This window comes from Heterocephalus glaber, unplaced genomic scaffold (genome assembly GCF_053883595.1).
Source record: "Heterocephalus glaber isolate CG9 unplaced genomic scaffold, H.glaber_assembly_v1.0 deba00000896, whole genome shotgun sequence".
In the NCBI taxonomy this organism is placed as follows: domain Eukaryota; kingdom Metazoa; phylum Chordata; class Mammalia; order Rodentia; family Bathyergidae; genus Heterocephalus; species Heterocephalus glaber.
Genome location: NW_028258170.1, coordinates 3,539,778 through 3,558,988, shown reverse-complemented (window position 1 = coordinate 3,558,988; position 19,211 = coordinate 3,539,778). Strand labels below are relative to the sequence as shown.

The 19,211-nt window shown below is 38.4% G+C and overlaps 1 protein-coding gene and 1 pseudogene across 1 annotated transcript; both read right to left on the bottom strand.

Annotated features, from left to right (window-relative positions):
• Positions 1-10,233: 10,233 nt before the first annotated feature.
• Positions 10,234-11,190, bottom strand: LOC106008154 (olfactory receptor 8H1). Its single transcript, XM_087207877.1, has one exon. It carries the CDS (start codon positions 11,188-11,190, stop codon positions 10,234-10,236), a length of 957 nt encoding a protein of 318 aa, XP_087064003.1.
• A 5,431-nt stretch (positions 11,191-16,621) lies between these two features.
• LOC147828894 (olfactory receptor 8H1-like) lies at positions 16,622-17,542 on the bottom strand (annotated as a pseudogene).
• Between the last annotated feature and the right edge of the window lie 1,669 nt (positions 17,543-19,211).

Genomic DNA, 19,211 nt, shown 5'->3' with positions numbered 1-19,211 from the left:
GTCATGACATCATTCAAGGGTGCACCACATGAACACTAAGACTTCTTTCTCTATGTCTAGGGATCTTCTCTTTTTATTTGTTGCAATTCCTATTCTTGTCTATCTCATGCTGGCCCTAAGATTCTCTAACATGGGCTCATCATCTTCACAATCTGTTATACCCATGGTCTTCATGTAGTCATTTCTTCGGCAGTCATAAGCTAAGGAAGTCCTCCCCCATCCACCTCCAGATAACCCTAGTTCAGCCCCCTCTCCAGTCCTTCCAGACCCTCCTGCCACCAACTCACTCATGTTTTTCTATACTTCTTCTGCCACACCCCCCCCCCAGGAGAGCATCTCCCATCCTGGCAGAAGGTCACCACCTCAGGAAGACACAATCCAGAGACTTTCTTGCCTTTGAGGGAGGCCCCTCCACCCAATGTGGCAGGTCTGGGAACTGGCCCATTTTGGTATATGTTCTCTTGTCCACTTCTAACCTCTACCACCAGAAAATGCAGAGTCCACCATTCTCTGAGAAACCCAAGGTTTTGATTTCTCATATACAGACCATCTCTAGGACTTTTCTACAAAACTGGGATGACTGGCAGCAGTTGTTATTGACACTGTTCATGGCTGAGGAATGGAACAGGATGAGGATAGAGGCTAGAAAGCTCTTATTGGTGGGACATTCAGAGGAAGAGGCCCACAAATTGCTGAAACAAAGTTTCTCCTTGGAGGAGCCTGAATGGGATCCAAATTCTTCAGGGGGAAAACAGGCTTTCATCACTTTTTACCAGAACTTTTTGAATAGGATACAAGCAGCAGTTTGGAAATCCATAAATCTGCTCAAAACCACTGATCTAACACAGGGATCAGAGGAGTCCCTTCACTGCATTCCTGGAGATCCTCAAATAGGCATTCCAGGTTTATACCCTGTTTGACCCCTCTGCTCCAGAGAACAATAGAGCTATAAGTTAGGCTTATGTTACTCAGTCTGCACCAAATATAAGGAGAAAATTACAAAAATTGGAGGGATCCCAAGGAATGAACACACTTCAGCTGTTAGAAGTAGCTCATGAGGTGTTTGACAATAGGCCCTCAGAAAAACAAAAATAGACCATAGTTGTGACAGAAATATCAGCCAGGAAATGAGCAAAGATCTAGGCAGCTGCTATCTGAGAGGACCCCGAGGGACATAACCCCAGGAAGCCCTCAGGGCAGGTGCCTAGAAAGCCAGGAGGACATCTGCCATTGGGCACAAATCAATGTGCCTATTGAAAGGAAGAAGGGCACCTGATAAATGAATGCCCCCACAGGCCCTCTGCCAATATCCTTCCCCACATCCAAGAGTAAGAAAGATTCAGACTGAGGGGGCAAGTACTCCTTCTCTCTTAGTCTCTGGGAGCCCATGGTAAATGTTGAAGTAGAGGGCCAACTGGTCCATTTCCTGGTGGACACTGGTGCCGAAAGTGTTAAAAAATCTCCTGGAAGAGCTTTCATCAAAAACCATCCCCATGTTGGGAGGCATGGGAGCAGTCAAAAACTGCAATACTGGACTGAGCATTTCCCTGGGTGGGATGAGACCTATGCAATACCCCATCTCTCAGAAGGCGAGACATGAGATAGCCCCTCACATTGTTTCTTTTTTATTTTTGGTACCAGGGATTGAACTCGGGTCCTTGCACTTGTGCAGCAGACAGCAAAACCACTGAGCTAAATCCTCAGCAGCCCATCACATCACATTAAGAGGTTGGTGGACTTTGGGATAACAAGAACCTGTTGGTCTCCATGGAAGAGACTCCTGTTCTTCCCAGTACAAAAATTGGGGACTACAGATTACAATCAGGTTCAGGACTTGAGAAAAGTTAACCAGCGAGTGGTAATTTTGCATCCTATTGTCCCTAACCCCTATACCCTCTTGATTTTGCTGTCTCCTGAGCACCAATTGTATACTGTGTTAGATTTAAAGGATGCTTTTTTCACTGTGCCCTTTGCCCCAGCTACCCAGCCTATTGTCACCTTCTAGTGGACTGACCCTTTTTCCAGGGACTCATGCCAGCTCATCTTGACCAGACTTTCTCAAGGATTCAAGAATACACCCACCCTGTTCAGTAAGACCCTTCAGAATAACTTGGTGAGTTTTTCTTCCCACCACCCTAAGCTCACCCTGGTTCCATATGTGGATGATTTGTTATTAGCTGCTACTAGCTATTCAGAGTGTCTGTAGGGGACACATGAGCTTCTTCAGTTACTAGAGGAGTTTGGCTACTTCATCATGGCCAAGAAGGCACAACTCTCTGCCCCTAAAGTATTGTACCTGGGGTATGAATTCTCAGAAGGAGGAAGAGTTTTGTCCCAGGCTAGGAAAAAAGGCCATCCTCTAGACACCCACACCAACTACCAAGAATCAGGTATGAGAATTCCTACTTCCAGCTGGATACTGTCACCTATGGATACCTGGGTTTGCTGAGATAGCTTGCAACCTCCATTCTGCAACAGAAATAAATCAACCACTAGAGTGGAGAAAAGATAAAGAAAAATCTTCCATAATCTGAAAAGAGCTCTGGTATCAGCCCTGGCTCTGGCTTTACCTGAAGTTACTAAGCTCTTTCATCTATTCATCCATGAAGCAAGAAGAATGGCTAAGTCCTAATGCAGTCCTTGGGACCCTGGAAGTGCCCTGTGGTATATCTCTCTAAAAGATTAGATCCTGTGGCCCCAGGATAGCCTCCATGTCTTTGGGCTGTAGCATCCATAGCTTTATTCATCAAGGAGGCTGATAAGTTGACCCTCAGACAGGACCTAGCCCTAACTGCCCCTCATTCAGTAGGGACTAACAAATGGATTTCAAATGGCTGCCTCACTCAGTATCTCAGCCTCTTGCTCAACATAGTCTTCTCAGCAGGACAGGTTCTCAATCTGGCTATACTCATGCCAGGTGATGAACCCAGCAGCCCAGTTCTTGACTGTGAAGTGGTACTGGAGCAGACACAGTGGTATGAGTGGTTGGGACTTAATAGACACCCCCTTGGTTGAGTCAGATGACACCCTCTTCACAGATGGAAGAAACATGGTGATAAGCAGGGTGCAGATGGTGGGGACTGTAGTGACTACAATTGATCAAGTTATTTGGGCTCAGCCTCTGCCCAAGGGGACCTTGGCCCAAAAAACAGAACTGAGCACTTTGGCCCAGGCCTTGAGATGGGGAAAGGAAGAGAAGATAAATGTATACCCTGACAGTAGGTATGCCTTTGCTACTTTACATGCCCACATGAGCATTTATAAGGACAGGGCTTTTGACAGCAACATGAAAAACTGTCAAGAAAAAAGAGGAGATATTGTTTTTCCTAGAGTTGGTATGGCTTCCCAAGGAGGTGGTCATCATTCATGTTCATGGTCACCAATGTGACAATACACCCAAGACTAAGGGAAATCAACTTGCAGATCACACAGCCAGAGAGGCAGCACTAAGCCAGCTGAACTCTTAGTCATTCTGCCTACCATGAGTCCTCTTCCTCCTTTGATCCTGACTAGTCCCATTTAAAATACAAAAGAAGATAAAGAAGCATCCCAACTTCAAGCAAAGAAAGCTCCCCAAGGCTGGTGGAAATGTCCACATGGTCACATCTTTCTCCCTCAGGCATTAGGACTACAACTCATCTAGCCACTACATTCAATCATGGACCCTTGGTGTTTCAAGATGGATGAGTTTCTAGCTCCAAGATACTGCTTTCCAAAGCTACCACCACTGGCCCACCAGGCCTCTCTCCGGTGCCCAACCTCTGTACAAGTAAATTCCCACCGAGGCCCATCTTCACCCCTCAGGGTCAGATTCTGAGGCTGGAATCCTGGAGAACACTGGGAAGTGGATTTCTCAGAGATCAAAATACCAGTGGGTGGCTATTAATATCTCCTGGTTTTTCTATATACTTTCACAGGTTCTTCAGAGGTCTATGTTACTTGGTGGGAGACTGCCACTGTGGTGGCAAAGAAGCGTCTGAAGGAATTAATTCCCAAATTAGGACTACAGGTATCCATTGAATCTGATGATGGCCCTGCATTTGTTGCCTCTATGTCAGTTAGTCAGTAGGGCACTGGGCATAAATTGGAAACCCCACTGTGCCTATTAATGCCAAAGCTTGGGGCAAGTGCAATGGTTGAATGGGACCCTAAAATCTACTCTAACCAAATAGACTTTGGAAACTGGTGAAGGGTGGGTCAGCCTGCTGCCCTTGTCTGTTCTTAGAGTAAGGTGTACCCCTTATAAAGCATGTTTTTATTTCTTATAAAATTATGTTGGAATTCCCCATCCCCTGCTCCCCAAAGTTAAAAGTGAGATACTAGAAGAATTTTCTAACCTTTTGCTATTAAACTATCTCCAGTCTCTCCAACGGGTACAAAAAACTGTTCACTCCCAGCTCCCAAATATTCAGCCCCTGCCCAGCTCTATATCATGCCACCTGTTTCAGCCTGGGGATAATGTCTTCATGAAGTCCTTTCAGAGTTCAGGACTGACTCCAGGCTGGAAAGGACCCTACAAGGTCTTCCTCATGAAGCCCTCTGTTCTCAAGTTTGATGGAACCTCCACATGAGTTCACCATTTACATGTCAAGCCAGCAAAAGAGTGGACTTCTGAGGTGAGACCTGGTCCTTTAATGTAAGGCTACTCTGATCATGATTGTGATGCTTGTCTTTATTGTCTTTGGGCTGAAGAGGCTGAACTTTGGGGGCAATGCAAGGAGGAGATTTGCACTCCTTTCTCCTCGCCTCCTTTAGCTCAGGAGAAATTCTAGGTAATGTCACTTTTCTTACTTTTCTTACCGTTTGACCCCTGGAACCTTTCAGGTTCCCTGAAGTTGATCTGTGTAAATTAGTTAAGAGAGATTGGGGAAGCTACTACTATCAGTTCATCAACCTGGGAAACCATGATTTTTATGTGTGTCCAGGATTCAATCCATTTGGAGGGTTGTGAGTCCCAAGCTGATTTCTAATGCTCTAACTAGGGCTGTGTAAAGATTGCCTCCTATATTGGGGGACCAAATGTCACTAATGATATCATAGATTGGAAACACGGGTGCTGAGTCACAATTCTGATACAAAGGCCCCTGGACTCTAAATGGGCCACAGGATAGAATTGGTTTCTCTTTCTGGCTCCTGGAGGACTAATTCCTAACCCAGGGGAAATCATTACCTTTCAGACCAGGTTGCTAAACTGGGCAACAAAACACTGCATAACCTCTGTTAAACTGATGTATATGAAATCCTACTACAATCCCTTATATAATCCCTTGCCCAATCAAGAGGCTCTAATTGAGTCAATGCTTTGACATCATGCTTATAGGAGTTGGGAATGTGACAGCCATCCCGACTCCATCTTGAGACTCAACATCATTTTATTACTGTGCTTGGAGTAAGTTCTTGTGCTTGGACAAACCACCCAAAACCTACATCCTGTTTGGCAGTAAAGTTGCTGCATTTGCAGGATGTTGTGGAGCTCACCTTGTGTATATGAGACTTCCTTGTGCCCCCCCCCCGCCAATAACCTGGCATGGTTTTGCCTCTGTAAGATTCTGCTTGCTCTCCCCCAAGCCTTCCCCAACTGAAAGCTTGATTTAAAATGTGAAATCAAATTGCTTCCCATTGTGGAGAAAACAGTCCAGGGATTAACCCCCCTTAGCCAATGGCTTTAATAAACAGTTTCAAATCTGGCACAGAATGTGGTCCATCTCCATTGTTCTAACTTGCTTATCCATATCATAGGCATGGTGACATCAATCTGTAATCTAAGCACTTAGGAATCTGGCATGGGAGGATCGTCCACAGTGGCCTACATTGTGAGTACACCACCTAAACTAAAAACTAAACTAGTGAGACCCTGTCTCAGAGAGAGATAGAGATGGGGGAGTATACAAAATAATAAAAAAGAATTTCTTTGGTGATGGGACAGGGGATCAGGGAAAGGTAAGAAAGGAGAGGTCAGGAGAGCCAAGGTGATTAAAAAGATCAATATTTATACTTATTAAAAATTAAAAATACTCAAATGTAAAAATACTCTCAATTAAACATACTTTAAAATGAATTTTGAGGGGTGCTGGCCTTAGCCTTGCCATTTTCTAGCCTAGTGTCATGTAAAATTTTATGGAATAAATTTGCATACTCATCAGAGTTAAATTATCTTTCTCCTAACGTATTCACAGCTAACCAGAAAACCTAAGACAATGAGGAAAATTTCCTCCCTTGCAACAGTAATAATGTGCATATATATGCTGCTTATTAGCTACTAGACAGTTTTATTTGTGCCTCTACTTTTTGTGGTTTTATCTCCATGAAATTGTCGTACTATTTCATTGTATCTCAGAAGAGAAAAACTTATACAAAAATTTTAAATACTTGACTCAAGGCCACATATCTCTATAGAATGATGTCCAAAGTATAAGGTAAGTTGCCTAGCAACAGAGCTCAGGTTTTTATGTTTACTTTGCCTAAAGAAATGAAGGAATTTCTTGGTATTTTCACTTTAGTATTGAAGATCATCATCAACTCAGTGACAGAAATAACAGTGATATTATATCAATATATACAAAATACTTTGTGGAAATGATTTCCACTGGATTTGTTAAGTAATTGCAGTGATTAGGGTATTACACATTTTGGCTTGAGTTGATAGGATACAGCCCCAAAAATATAAGAAAAAGAAGGAAGGAAAGGAGGAAGGAGGGAAGGAAGGAAGGAAGGAATTAAGGAAGGAAGGAGAGGGGAAGAGAGGGAGGGAAGCACAGAGGGAAAGAAAGCAGATAGTAGGGAACAGGGACAACAGGGAGATAAAGAAGGAAGGATGGAGGAAACATGAAAGAATGAATAAAAGAAGGAATGAGCAAAGAAACAATGTAGCAGCAAAAGAACAGAGTGGATAGGGTTAGTTTAAAAAAGGGCTGAGCTCAGGTATCATTCCATTTTCAAGATTCAGAAGTGGGTGATGCACTGGTAAATGTGGTGTTTTATATATAGAAAAGATTCTCCACATAACAGCAATGGATAAGAGAGGTTCAAATTGAACATAAGTTGTAAAAATGTACAATAAAACCTCCTCAACCCTTGTTTTAAAATCCAGTTAATCTACAAAATCATAATTTTCAGTGAGATTTTCCCATTTGAATTTACATTTATTTACATAATCTAAACTCCAAAGATAAATCTATTCCCAGAAGAGGTGGAACCCATGAAATTGCTCACTTTGTGCAATGAGTGGCAACAAGATATAACCACTGAAAGCGTGGAGGAATCTCAGCCACATACTAAACCTTAGTTAAAGCCAACCATGTACAGATATGAAAATCAGTGAACTTGTAATTGAAAGAGCTTATGTTAACTCTCCAAGTCTTCTCTGTTCATCACTATCAAACATGTATAAGACTAAGGATCAAAATGTATAATAGATAATATGAAATTGGGACAAATGTTGTAAAGGGGTAGAAGAAGTGGGAGGGGTAGGGGAAAGGAAAGACGGGAAAAGAAAAAATATGAGAAAAGGAAAAAAATGGAATCAGAGTCTTTGTAAGATGGGATGGGTAGAGGGTTTGAAGGGAGGGCAGGGGAATAGGGAAAAAATAAGAACCAAGAAACATCATGTGCAGGTGCTTGTTCCCAATAATGACTGTAACTCTATTGTGTACCTAAAATGTACTGATAAACTTAATGAAAAAAAAGAAAAACTAGTATGATCAACTTGTTCAAATACATGCATTTTTGGTAGTATTTGTCTAAAGACGTCCAGAGTCATCTAGAGTCTCATCAAGAGCCTTAACAATATGCATGAACTTGTCAGAGTTGCATTCGGTAGATGGTAGTTATGAAACATATTCAGTATTGTACTGGAAATACATATGCAAACATGCATACACACATTATCACACAAAATCAGATACATGGAATCCTACAACAGTCAACAGTGGAGTCACTGCAGATTAAGAAATAATCATGAGGTAGCCTTTATTATCATATGGGGTTCAAAACAAAGGTCGTTACTCCATGGAGAACAACAAAATATAATATCAAGAATAAAATAAAGATATCACCAAGTCCTCACAAAAATTAAAATTGAAAGTAAAATATATTATGAAAATATTCTGCTGATGAATTTGATGATGAAAAAGTAAAGTTTCTTAAAGGTACATTAGAAGACATAAGTAATATGACTAATTACTTAATAAATTATTTTATGATACGCATTCATACGAATAAAATCTGCGAAATCATTTTTCCTCTGTAAAACAAATTCTCACCTGTTCTTCACACTGAATAATGGATGAACTCCCTCTTGATTATGTGGAAGAAGATAACAGAGCTAAAAGATAGGAGAACTCGAGCACTGAGTTACCTGCCAAAATCAGCTGAACGAAAACTAATCTAAGCAATAGGCTGAATATGAAACACCAATAAATTCAGATGATAGCCATGAATATTGTTATGTGTTAAGTGAGTCTATTCATGAATGTTTCATCACACTAGGTAACTGTTTCCTAATACAATTACCCGGCTTGTCATCATCCACCCCCTGATGTTATTCTTTCCTTTACCAAATTCATTTTCTGTATCTAAGTTTATACTTGTGACTTTGAAGTTTTAGCCCCAATGTCAAGCACAGTGCCTTCTAGTAGCAGCTGTACAAAACATTAAATAAAGCACACATTTCAGTGACCACTGTTTTAGTAAAGTATAATTGCAGTGTTGCCATCTAGCCATTAATTATTAGGAAGCAAAACCAGGTGTTTGTATTTTGTTCTGATGCATTATGGTCTTTTGAAGTATCATATATATGTATGTATGTATGTGTGTGTATGTGTATGTATATATATATATATATATATATATATATATATATATATTACATAGCACACTGACCTGGCATGTTGAATGAGGGCATGATATTTCACATTATTTCAAAGAAATAACTTCTATTACTTGTGCTATGTAGTAATATGAGAAGTAAAAGATTGGGCAAATGCAAATAGTTCAAATGTTTCTTATGGCCAAGAGATTATCATATTTATTTAATACCATGATATAAATGCTTTATAACCTATGTAATAAAGAAAATGGAATAGCACTAATTTAACTTAAAATTTAGTAATTTCTTTAATTTAAATATTGTCTTCCAATTCAGAGATTCTGACAGGTTTGCCAACAAAAATCTATAGTATAAATTTTCTAACTAACAAAAATACATTAAAATGATGGTAAGAAAAAAACACATCTCACAAATGTATCAAAGTGCTTTAGATAAGAGTTTGAATATAGCTCATATACTTAAAACGTCAATATTGCACAATACAATTACAACTTTAAAGTAGCAAATATTATACAAGAAGATGCATAAAAATTATATTAAATGTATAGACATATTCATAACCACTGATCTACAAGAACATGAATAGGAATGTCAATAATTAATATAAAGTTTTTCTTTTCTCTAGTAATTGTCATTTTCCAAATTGTCTTCAATGTTAGGATGTACTACTTACCAATAACTTCATTCTAATTCAATATTAACTATATGCTGAATCCAAAATTTCTAACTCCTGGCTTCTGTTTTTTCCTTTTCAGGTGTTGTGTTTATAATAGTAAATTAACAAAAAATTCAAAAAACATGAACAAATGTTATTAAAAATGTATTAAGTATTAAATATCATAGTAATGTAAGGCAAAACAGTATTCAGTGTTATTGCCCTCAACCTTTTACAACCTCCTTCTGAGCAGATGGACTTGGAATTATTATATATCTTGAGCAGTTGATGATACGGGTTGTTAGAATTTCAGTGAATTAATGTGGGTGGTGTACCAGAAAGGTGGCAGAGCTAGAATCTAAATGGCCAATTCATGATTTTAAAGCCATTTCCTAAAAACTTTGTTTCTATTAATCTCTATTATAAGCAGAATGACTAATATAACAGTCTCTAAAATTAGAGCATGCTTGAATATGATATGATGTTGTTTTCAATATGACAAACATATTTTCTTCTTTTGCATATTAGTAGCCCTTGAAGCCATCTGTATTTACTCACAGATTTACCTTATCTTTCACGATCGCCAATGAAATATAAAAGTCTAGTAATCTTTGCCTGGAAATGGCCACTATCATGTTTGTTAAGGAAAGGAAAGTTGGAGAGCAAAAAAAAACAGTAAATGAAACTAGAATTTTTGGCTCACAAATATAAATAATTTCCCATTAAAAAGGAAAAAGACAAGTGTAAATGATTAGCACTGTGATATTAACTGCCTGCATCCCTCTCTCTTCTGCAGGACTCTAATAGCAGCATTTTTCACTTCTTTGTTTCTAAGGCTATAAATGAGAGGATTTAGCATGGGGATCACAATTGTGTAAAACACAGAAGCCACCTGATCCTTTCCCAAGGAGTAGGATGACTTAGGTTTTAGGTAAGCAAAAATTGTAGTGCTGTAGAACATGGTGACTCCAAGGAGATGGGAGGCACAGGTGGAGAAGGCTTTTTCCCTACCTGCAGTGGAATTAATTTTCAGGATAGTGGAGAGGATGGACACATAGGATCCAGATATGATAATGAGGGACAGCACTATTGTGGATCCAGCACAAATGAATATAATGAGTTCAACTTCAAATGTGTCACTGCAGGACAGGGCTAAAATTGGGGATGAGTCACAGAAAAAGTGCTGGATGACATTAGAGTTGCAGAAATGCAGTCTGCTCATGAAAACCACACTCACAGTGGAATCCACAAAGCCAATCACATAGGAGCCAGTGAGCAGGGCACGGGACAGTCCTGGGGACATAATGACTGGATAGAGCAGGGGCTGACAGATAGCTACATAGCGATCATAGCCCATCGAGGAGAGAAGGAAGCATTCAGTGCCAGCCAAGAGGATAAAAAAGAACATCTGGGTGAAGCATCCCAGGAAGGAGATGCTCTTGGTGGAAGTCAGTAAGGTCTGTAAGGTTTTAGGGATGAAGACACTTGAGTAGCTGAGGTCAACAAGTGACAGGTGAGTGAGAAAAAAGTACATGGGAGTGTGAAGCTGGTGATCCAGGTGAATGATCAGTATCATCCCCACATTCCCCAGCACCGTGATCAGGTAAATCAGGAGAAAGAGCACAGAGAGGACCAGCTGTGTCTCTGCAGAGTCCGTCAGCCCCATGAGGATGAAGTCAGACACACTGCTGGAGTTCCTTCTACTCATGGTGTAATGTTTTAAACTATGGAGATATCAAATTAAATACTTATCTTGAGTGATTGAAAACATGTTTTGTTTGTATGAGTGGCCCAGCCATTATTTTAATTACTTTACTTTTCTTTGGAATTGTCAAAAACTTACTGAATATGAGCAAAAAAATTAATATGTCAGATATAGAAGGACATCATAAGAATTGACATTTGCTTCTGACATAATGAAAAGTTATGTCCTCTAGAATTAGCTTTAATATGATACACCCTAAATGTTTTCTTCATTAACTCATTTCATCCACATATTAGTTTTACGCCATAGTCACTGCAATCCAGAGTTTTGGATCACAAGAAGGGCGCAGAAAAGAACTTTCATGAAATCAGAGCAGGTACTTCTTATCAGTGGAATTCTACCAAGATATTTCACCTCCTGAGAGAATGCTAAAATTTCTCCATTCCTGTTTATAACTTCTTTTGCAAACTTGAGCAAGGGTATGTAATGAACTATAAGAAAAATAACTTCAGCTTACCGTTTACTCTCATTTAGTTCCTAGTGCTCCTGGGCATTAATTACAAATCAATTTCACATTTTAGGAAACTTAGGTGAGGCCCACTCATAGTATAAACTGCATGTATTAATGAATTGCTGAATATAGCTATCAAGACTGAGGGGTTAAAAAAAACTTTTCAAACATTAAGATATTTTTAAACATAGGCTACTGCTCCACAATCCTGAGGCAGACTCTTTATGCTTTTGACTTTTGGAATCCACTTCAATCTAAAAAAGAAAAGAAACTAAGCTTTCAGGTTACATTTTGCAGTGCTGATTACAATTCAATCATCTCTATATTCCTGCTTTGGATATATTAATATCACTTTCATAAGTTTTAAATGTATGTATATGCGTGTTCTTATGATAAAATCCCTATATAATTTTACCTTTTCTAAAACACTCCAATTATAAATATACTTACTGAGAGTCAAGCTTGGTGAAAAACATTTTTCCCATACTGTCTGTCTAGAAATTTGAAAATTACAAATTTTTTTCTGACAGAAAATATGATACCAATATAAGAACCTGAGACATTACATGATATTTCTTTATCTTGATAAAAATTACTTTTACATTTTTTAATATAAGTAACTGTTATATTTTTGTGCATTCCTCTTTTTTATTTCTGAGGTAAATTAAATCACCCCAGCAGATTTCTTCAGGTCTTGATCAAATGGACACTTAGCCAGGAAGTCTCATCTGAAAAGAGTCACAGCGAGCAAGTGTGCCTTTAACCAGAGAATTGTTCACTTCCCCTCTTGATGATTCCAGAGCCCATCACGGAGCACACAGGGCCCTACAGCACATGGCCACCCTCTTGGCCCCAGTCCAAGGACAAACACTGGGCATGAGGCCAAGGACCAATGTTCTAAGAGAAAATGAGCAAAGGATTACCACACAGGAGAGCAGAAACACATTCCCTCATGATTCTCTGAGTTGTAGCTAAACTTTATTCATTTACTTTTAATTTGTCACATAATTATTTAAATTAGCATACAATAATGTTTACACTCAATAGTGGTCTGCCAGCATTGTGTTTTGTTGTGTTGTGTTGTGTTGTGCTTTTGTTGTTGTTGTTGTTGTTGACTGAGTAGATGAAATTTCCAGACACATATTTATTTTATGACTGACATTATCATGGATGGAATGATAAAAAATTTCATCAGGAAATATATTTTAAATAAAAGCACAATTCTATTACAGGAGTATCACATCAACCCTGATCAAGAACTCAAGACCAATAAGGAATTAGAGGGAAGAGGTTAAAGAAAAGAAAATGCTTTATTTCTGGGAAGGAAGAAAAAAAAGCAGACAGAAATAAGCTGGGGAGGACACAGGGCATGGAAAAAGATGGACAGGTGCAGGACTCTGTCTCTAGGCCTCTTTAGTTAGGGTTAGGGACCCTCCCTCCCAGGCCACAGCACCTGGACAGGTCACAGTGTGTCCCCTAGCCTGTCTTTGGCTGGATCTCAGGCCCCAGGATCCTGAGCCAGATACACTTGCCTATCTGCAGGCTCCTTGTGGGAGGTTTTGTTGGACTCCTTCCTGCCCTGTGTGATGTATGAGAAAGTGTGGGCTTGCAAGGGAGCTTCTAGAGTTAGTGAGGTGATGTGTGTGTACCTGGTGTGGAAACACAGATGCTACAGGGAACATATATGCGTTTGTATTTTGTAAATGAACAAATGTTTTCTCTTACTTTAGGTAGCTGCCCCTTCCATGTACCCTCTGAATTTTACTGAAAATGGGGGCTTTCCTGCTCTGGCTTCCTCCTTTGCCTGTCATCACCTTCTCTGATCAGTACCTTCCTTAGAGAGCCTTCCATCCTTAGCTGTAAATTCTTATTCCCATTGGGCTATCTGGTGCCTTGGTAGGTCTGCTTTCTCTCTGCTTATCTACCTGTGTTCTTTCAATCCCTCCTGAGAAATTCCTCTAGTAAAGTTGTGACATTTTAGCTCAGGATTAGCCAGTGAATCTGACTACAGAGGGCAAAGCCACCTTGAGTAAGATTTCCTACTAATTTCTCTAATAAAGTCTAATGCAGTCCTTCTATTCTTTCCATTCATACAGTCCTGTATCCCTACAAGAGAGAATAAGAAGAGAAGAAATAAACAAGAGAAGGGAAAGGAATATAAATTGAAAGTGAGAAAAATTATAGGGAGTTTGAACCCAATTACTAAACTACCAGCTATGTGTATCTGAGAGAATGATAGAAAACCACATGAAACAAACCCAGCTATGAGAGAAACTAACAAAACAAGGTAACACTCTAAAGAGACAAAAACAATAGCCTTAATTCTTACACAATTACACACAGACATACACATACACATACACGCAAGTGATTCTGCCTCCTTGTGGGGGCATCTGCACTGGAGACCAGTATTTCCTCTAGAATTCCACTGAGGGATAAGGCCTAATAGAAGGAGCAACATGGAAATCTTATTGTCTTTCCCTGTGTTTCCTTCTCATCCCCTGTCCAGGTGGGAGAGGCCATTTCCTGCAATCTGGATCTGAACTCCACCCTTCATGGTGACCTCTGTCCACTGCTAGGTTTGCCCTTGGGAAGCCTGGACCACAGCTGCCCTCATCCCCTCTGCTCTTGGCAGCCAGGGTGAGGGGAAACATGGGTCTTCATAATCTGTGTGCAGGTCCTGACCATGGCCCCAGTGCCTCAGTTCCCAGATGCTTGGATGCCCAGGGTCTATGTGCTGCCCTGCTTACTCCGAAAGCCTCCAATAGATCAATAGCCCACTAGGTCATATTATGCTCACATAATAACAATATAAATGCTTTCTTCCCTAAGTAATAAAGTGATTTAGCTTTAATTTAATTAAAAGTAAAGAATGTCTTCAACTTAAATGTTGTCTACAAAGTTGTACATTCTGTCAATAAAAACTGAAACAATAAAAACTGACAGAATACATTTTCTAAATCATAAAAATACACATAAATGAAAATAAAGTAAAACTATACCTTTTAAAAACAACTGGAAAGTGAAAAGCACCCATGAGTATGTGAAATTACTGATGTTTATGTAATGTGAGAAGAGCCTACACAATATCCAGAAAATAATATTTATTAAATTCTTAATCATGATAATGAAGAAAGACAATGAAGAATAACTACAAAATATAGATTTTAGAAAATATAAATATGAAAGGAAAATAATGATTTGAAGTAATATTGATATAAGAAAAGATAATTTCTTCATTGATTTGAAATTTTGAGTAATATAATGTATTTTAAAAAATACTTGGGTAAACTCATTATCACTTTCAAATTATGAAAACACTGAAGAAACTGAATCCCTAAAAGAGTGATGTAGGCACATAAAGTATTGAATTATATGTTTACAAAAAAATAACTTAAATTTCAAGCAATAAGTAATTTTTATAATCATCAGTTTGGAGTAAAATGATCAATATAATAATTGTTACACAAATTTAAATGAAATAACTTACCTGTGAAGTGGAGCTATTTATTATACAATAACTTTAAAATAGCAAAGAGAAAGTTTAAATGACAATTATAATTGTTGAGATAAATATTTTTAGCAATATGGAGATTTTTATATTTTGTCTTGATCTAAGCATATAGAGTTTCACATATTCTAAATTCATTGTCAAATCTTTAATTTAAATCAGCTCTATTTAAAAAGGATAAGAAGTGAGGCAAACAAGACAATCATGAATTTATTTTTTGGGAAAACTACACACTAGGACACATGAAGAGAAAGGCAAAGAAGTTGGTGCTGAAACTCCTTATGTCACAGAGAGGTTTGGTCTCCACATGGCTCACAGGAAGACTCCTAACAGCTACTACTGCTCACTGAGTAAATTCACACCATTTCAGGATCCAGCACTACACAATGAGAGTGGTAATTTTGCTCATAAACTGAGTATATGAAATCTGACAGGTTTTAATTACACAGAGGCTATTAGATATTAAAATTTAAAATGAGTAAAGAAAACCAGCAAATGTTGTACAAGAAATGACAGGAATTAAATTGAAGCATATAAACATACATTCATAAGCAACGATGTAGAAAAATGTGCACAAAACTGTGAACAATGGAAATAGTGTTTCTCTTTTCTTTAATAATTATTTTCCAAATTGCCTTGAACATTAAGATATATCACTTTCCTAAAATTTTACTCTAATTTGATGTATTACTTTATTTATAATTCAAAATGAAGAATTCCTGCCTTATTTTTTCTTTTTGCTGTTTGTAAATTAAATTGAATTATACAGATTGGTAAAACATGAAGGACTACTGTTCAGAAATATGGAAGTATTACAGAACTGCAGTTCCTCTGATGATATTTGTCAGCATTTATTGTTATTGTCTGAAAAGTTTTACATCCACCTTCTGCTTAGAAGGACATGGAATTACCGTGCAGGTGGGAACACTGGACCTTTGCAGTGCACTGAATTCATGGAGGTTGAAATGTACCAGATCTAGAATCTAAATGCTGTTATCTTGACTTGAAAGCCAGCGCTCCAAACCTTGCTGCTGATAATCTCTATAAACAGAATTATTTTGGAAAATGTAGTGCTTTTTCATTCTAAATTCTCTATCATTGGAGTATGCACAGATACTATATAATATTTTAAAATTACAACATTTTCTTGTTTTGCACAGTAATTGCATTTAAATCACAGGTTTATTACATCATAGATGTAACATTTAATACAGACTGAAAATTACAAGATTAATTTGTAAAAATATGTCCTTTGAAATGTCTATGCCTAAGTCAAGGGCAAGCAGAGAGGAAAAAATAGCAGCTATTTACAGAAAGAGACCAAAGAATTTCCTGGAAAAGAATAAAGAAAAAAGAAAGACAAGTGGACAAGGGTAAATGCTTAGTGTCCCTCTTACTGTAATTTCTTGCACCTATCTCTCCTGCAGGACTCTAACAACAGCACTTTTCACCTCTTTGTTTCTGAGACTGTAAATGAGAGGGCTCAGCATGGGGATCACAATTGTGTAAAACACAGAAGTCACCTGATCCCTTCCCAAGGAGTAGGAAGTCTTGGGTTTGAGGTAAGTAAGGATCATAGTGCTGTAGAAGATGGTGACTCCCAGGAGATGGGAGGCACAGGTGGAGAGGCTTTCTTTTTTCCAGCAGTGGAATTAATTTTCAGGATGGTGGAGAGGAATGACACATAGGATTCAGATATGATAAAGAGGGACAGCACTATGGTGGAGCCAGCACACATGAATATGATGAGTTCAACCTCAAATGTGTCACGGCATGACAGGGTTAAAATAGGGGATGTGTCAAAGAAGAAGTGCTGGATGACACTAAACTTGCAGAAATACATTCTGCTCATGAAAACAACATTGAGAGTGGAACCCACAAAGCCAATCACATAGGATCCAGCAAGCAGGGCATGGCACAGTACTGAGGACATAATGACTGGATAGTGCAGGGGGCTGGAGATAGCTACATAGCAATCATAGGCCATGGAGGAGAGAAGGAAACATTCAGCAGCAACAAAGGTAACACAAAAGAACATCTTTGTGAAGCAGCCCAGGAAGGAGATGCTCTTGGTTGAAGTCAGTAAGTTCTGTAAGGTTTTAGGGGTGACTTGAGTAGCTGAGGTTGAGAAATGACAGATGAGTGAGAAAAAAGTACATGGGGGTGTGAAGCTGTGGATCCAGGTAAATGATCAGTATCATCCCCGTGTTCCCCAGCATCATGATCAGGTAAATCAGGAGAAAGAGCATGGAGAGGACCAGCTGTGTCTCTGCAGAATCAGTCAATCCCATGAGCATGAAGTCAGGCACACTGGTGGAGTTCCATCTACCCATGGTGTCCTACTGCACTAGTGGTTGAATAATCAAAGTTGATACTTAGCTTACTTGACTGCAAAAAAGTGTTTTTATTTTCATGAGTAGAATTTTTTATAATTAGTGTAATGTTTCCATTCATGCATAAAAACTACACATAACATGAGCAAAAATACTTGATTGTTATGTATAAGTATGGGAATATATTGATGTTTGATTCTTTTTGATTGAAAGGTTACATCTTTTGTTCAGAATGAACCTGATACTATTGCAAACCCTTTCCTTCATTAACACATTTAATGCACTTGAAAATATTGTGCCACAGGAACTCTTTCCCACATATTTTAGTGGAGAAAAAGGGCACAAAATGTTACTAATGTAAAATCAGAGCAATTACAGGTTGACACTGTGATTCTACCAAGATATTTTCAACCCCACAAACATGCTTATAATATTGTGATTCTGGTATAAGTAGTTTTAGCAAATCTGAGTAAGAATGTGTAATTTTGTATGCTAAAATCAATTTTATGTATTATTTCCTGTGTTTTAATTCCCAATCCCTTCCCATACTAATTGAAATAATTCTAGTCTTGGGATTTCACTGAGGCGCAGTAAGATTACTGGGTGTGTAGAATGCCAAATTCCTGAGGATGTGGTAACTGAGAGAGTGAAATACTTCTTTACTCATTAGGATTTTAAAGATTGGCAACTTTTTCCACATCCTCTGGCCAAAACCAGAAAAAGGCACCCCTTCCTGTCCTCCCATCAGCAACTGGACTGAAAAGTAATGATCTGACAGAAAAATATTATGTTCCACTGAAAAGAATATTCACATATGACACCAGGAGTTCAACATCTGGTTCAATTTGGACAAAGAAGGGAGCTTGAGGTGACCTTGCATAAAAATCCTTGCACCTAAAAACTCAGAGATAGAACTCTGATGCCAAAAAGGACCTCTCAGTCTCCTTTGGCTTAGGGAGGAATACATTCTTTTCTTTCCACCAAATAAATTTTCTCCATCTATTTTAGAGGGAATAAAGGCAATAAGGACCTTCAATTCTGATAATGATATATTTTCTTAACATCTATTCAAAATCAATTTTCTTGCATAAATTACATTTTCAGAAAGTGTACATTGCTTGCACACTTTGTTTCCTTGAATTCTATGTTACTGCTTTGCAAATCATAGCATTATTCATAGTAAAGTTTAAATAGTATGTGGATGCATGCATATTAGTCTAATAAAATCCCCATTTTATTTTATCTAGTATAATTCCCTCCAATTTTAAGAATAACACTTACTGTTTTGTAAAGACTGAAAGAAAACCTTCTTCCAGTGGTATGTGCTTGGGAATTTGTCAAATTTAGATTTTAGGAGTTGAAATTTCTTTGGTATAATATTTATATTTCTGACGCCATTTAACTTTATGTTCCTGTATATTCATTTTTCATTCTGAGGTTAATTATATCATAGTAGAAATTTTGTTCATATGGTAGTGAAATGGAAAATTTATTAGGAAGCTTTGTCTGCAGAGTTCAAGGGAGAAACTGTGAAAATAAACAGAGCAGTTCATGACTTCCCTCCCAGGCTGGTAATTGCAGGAATCCTTATATAATAGGCATTCAGAATATTGCAGCATTTGGTAGTCTTCAGGGAACCACTTCCAACAAAGACTGCTTGGCATAATTC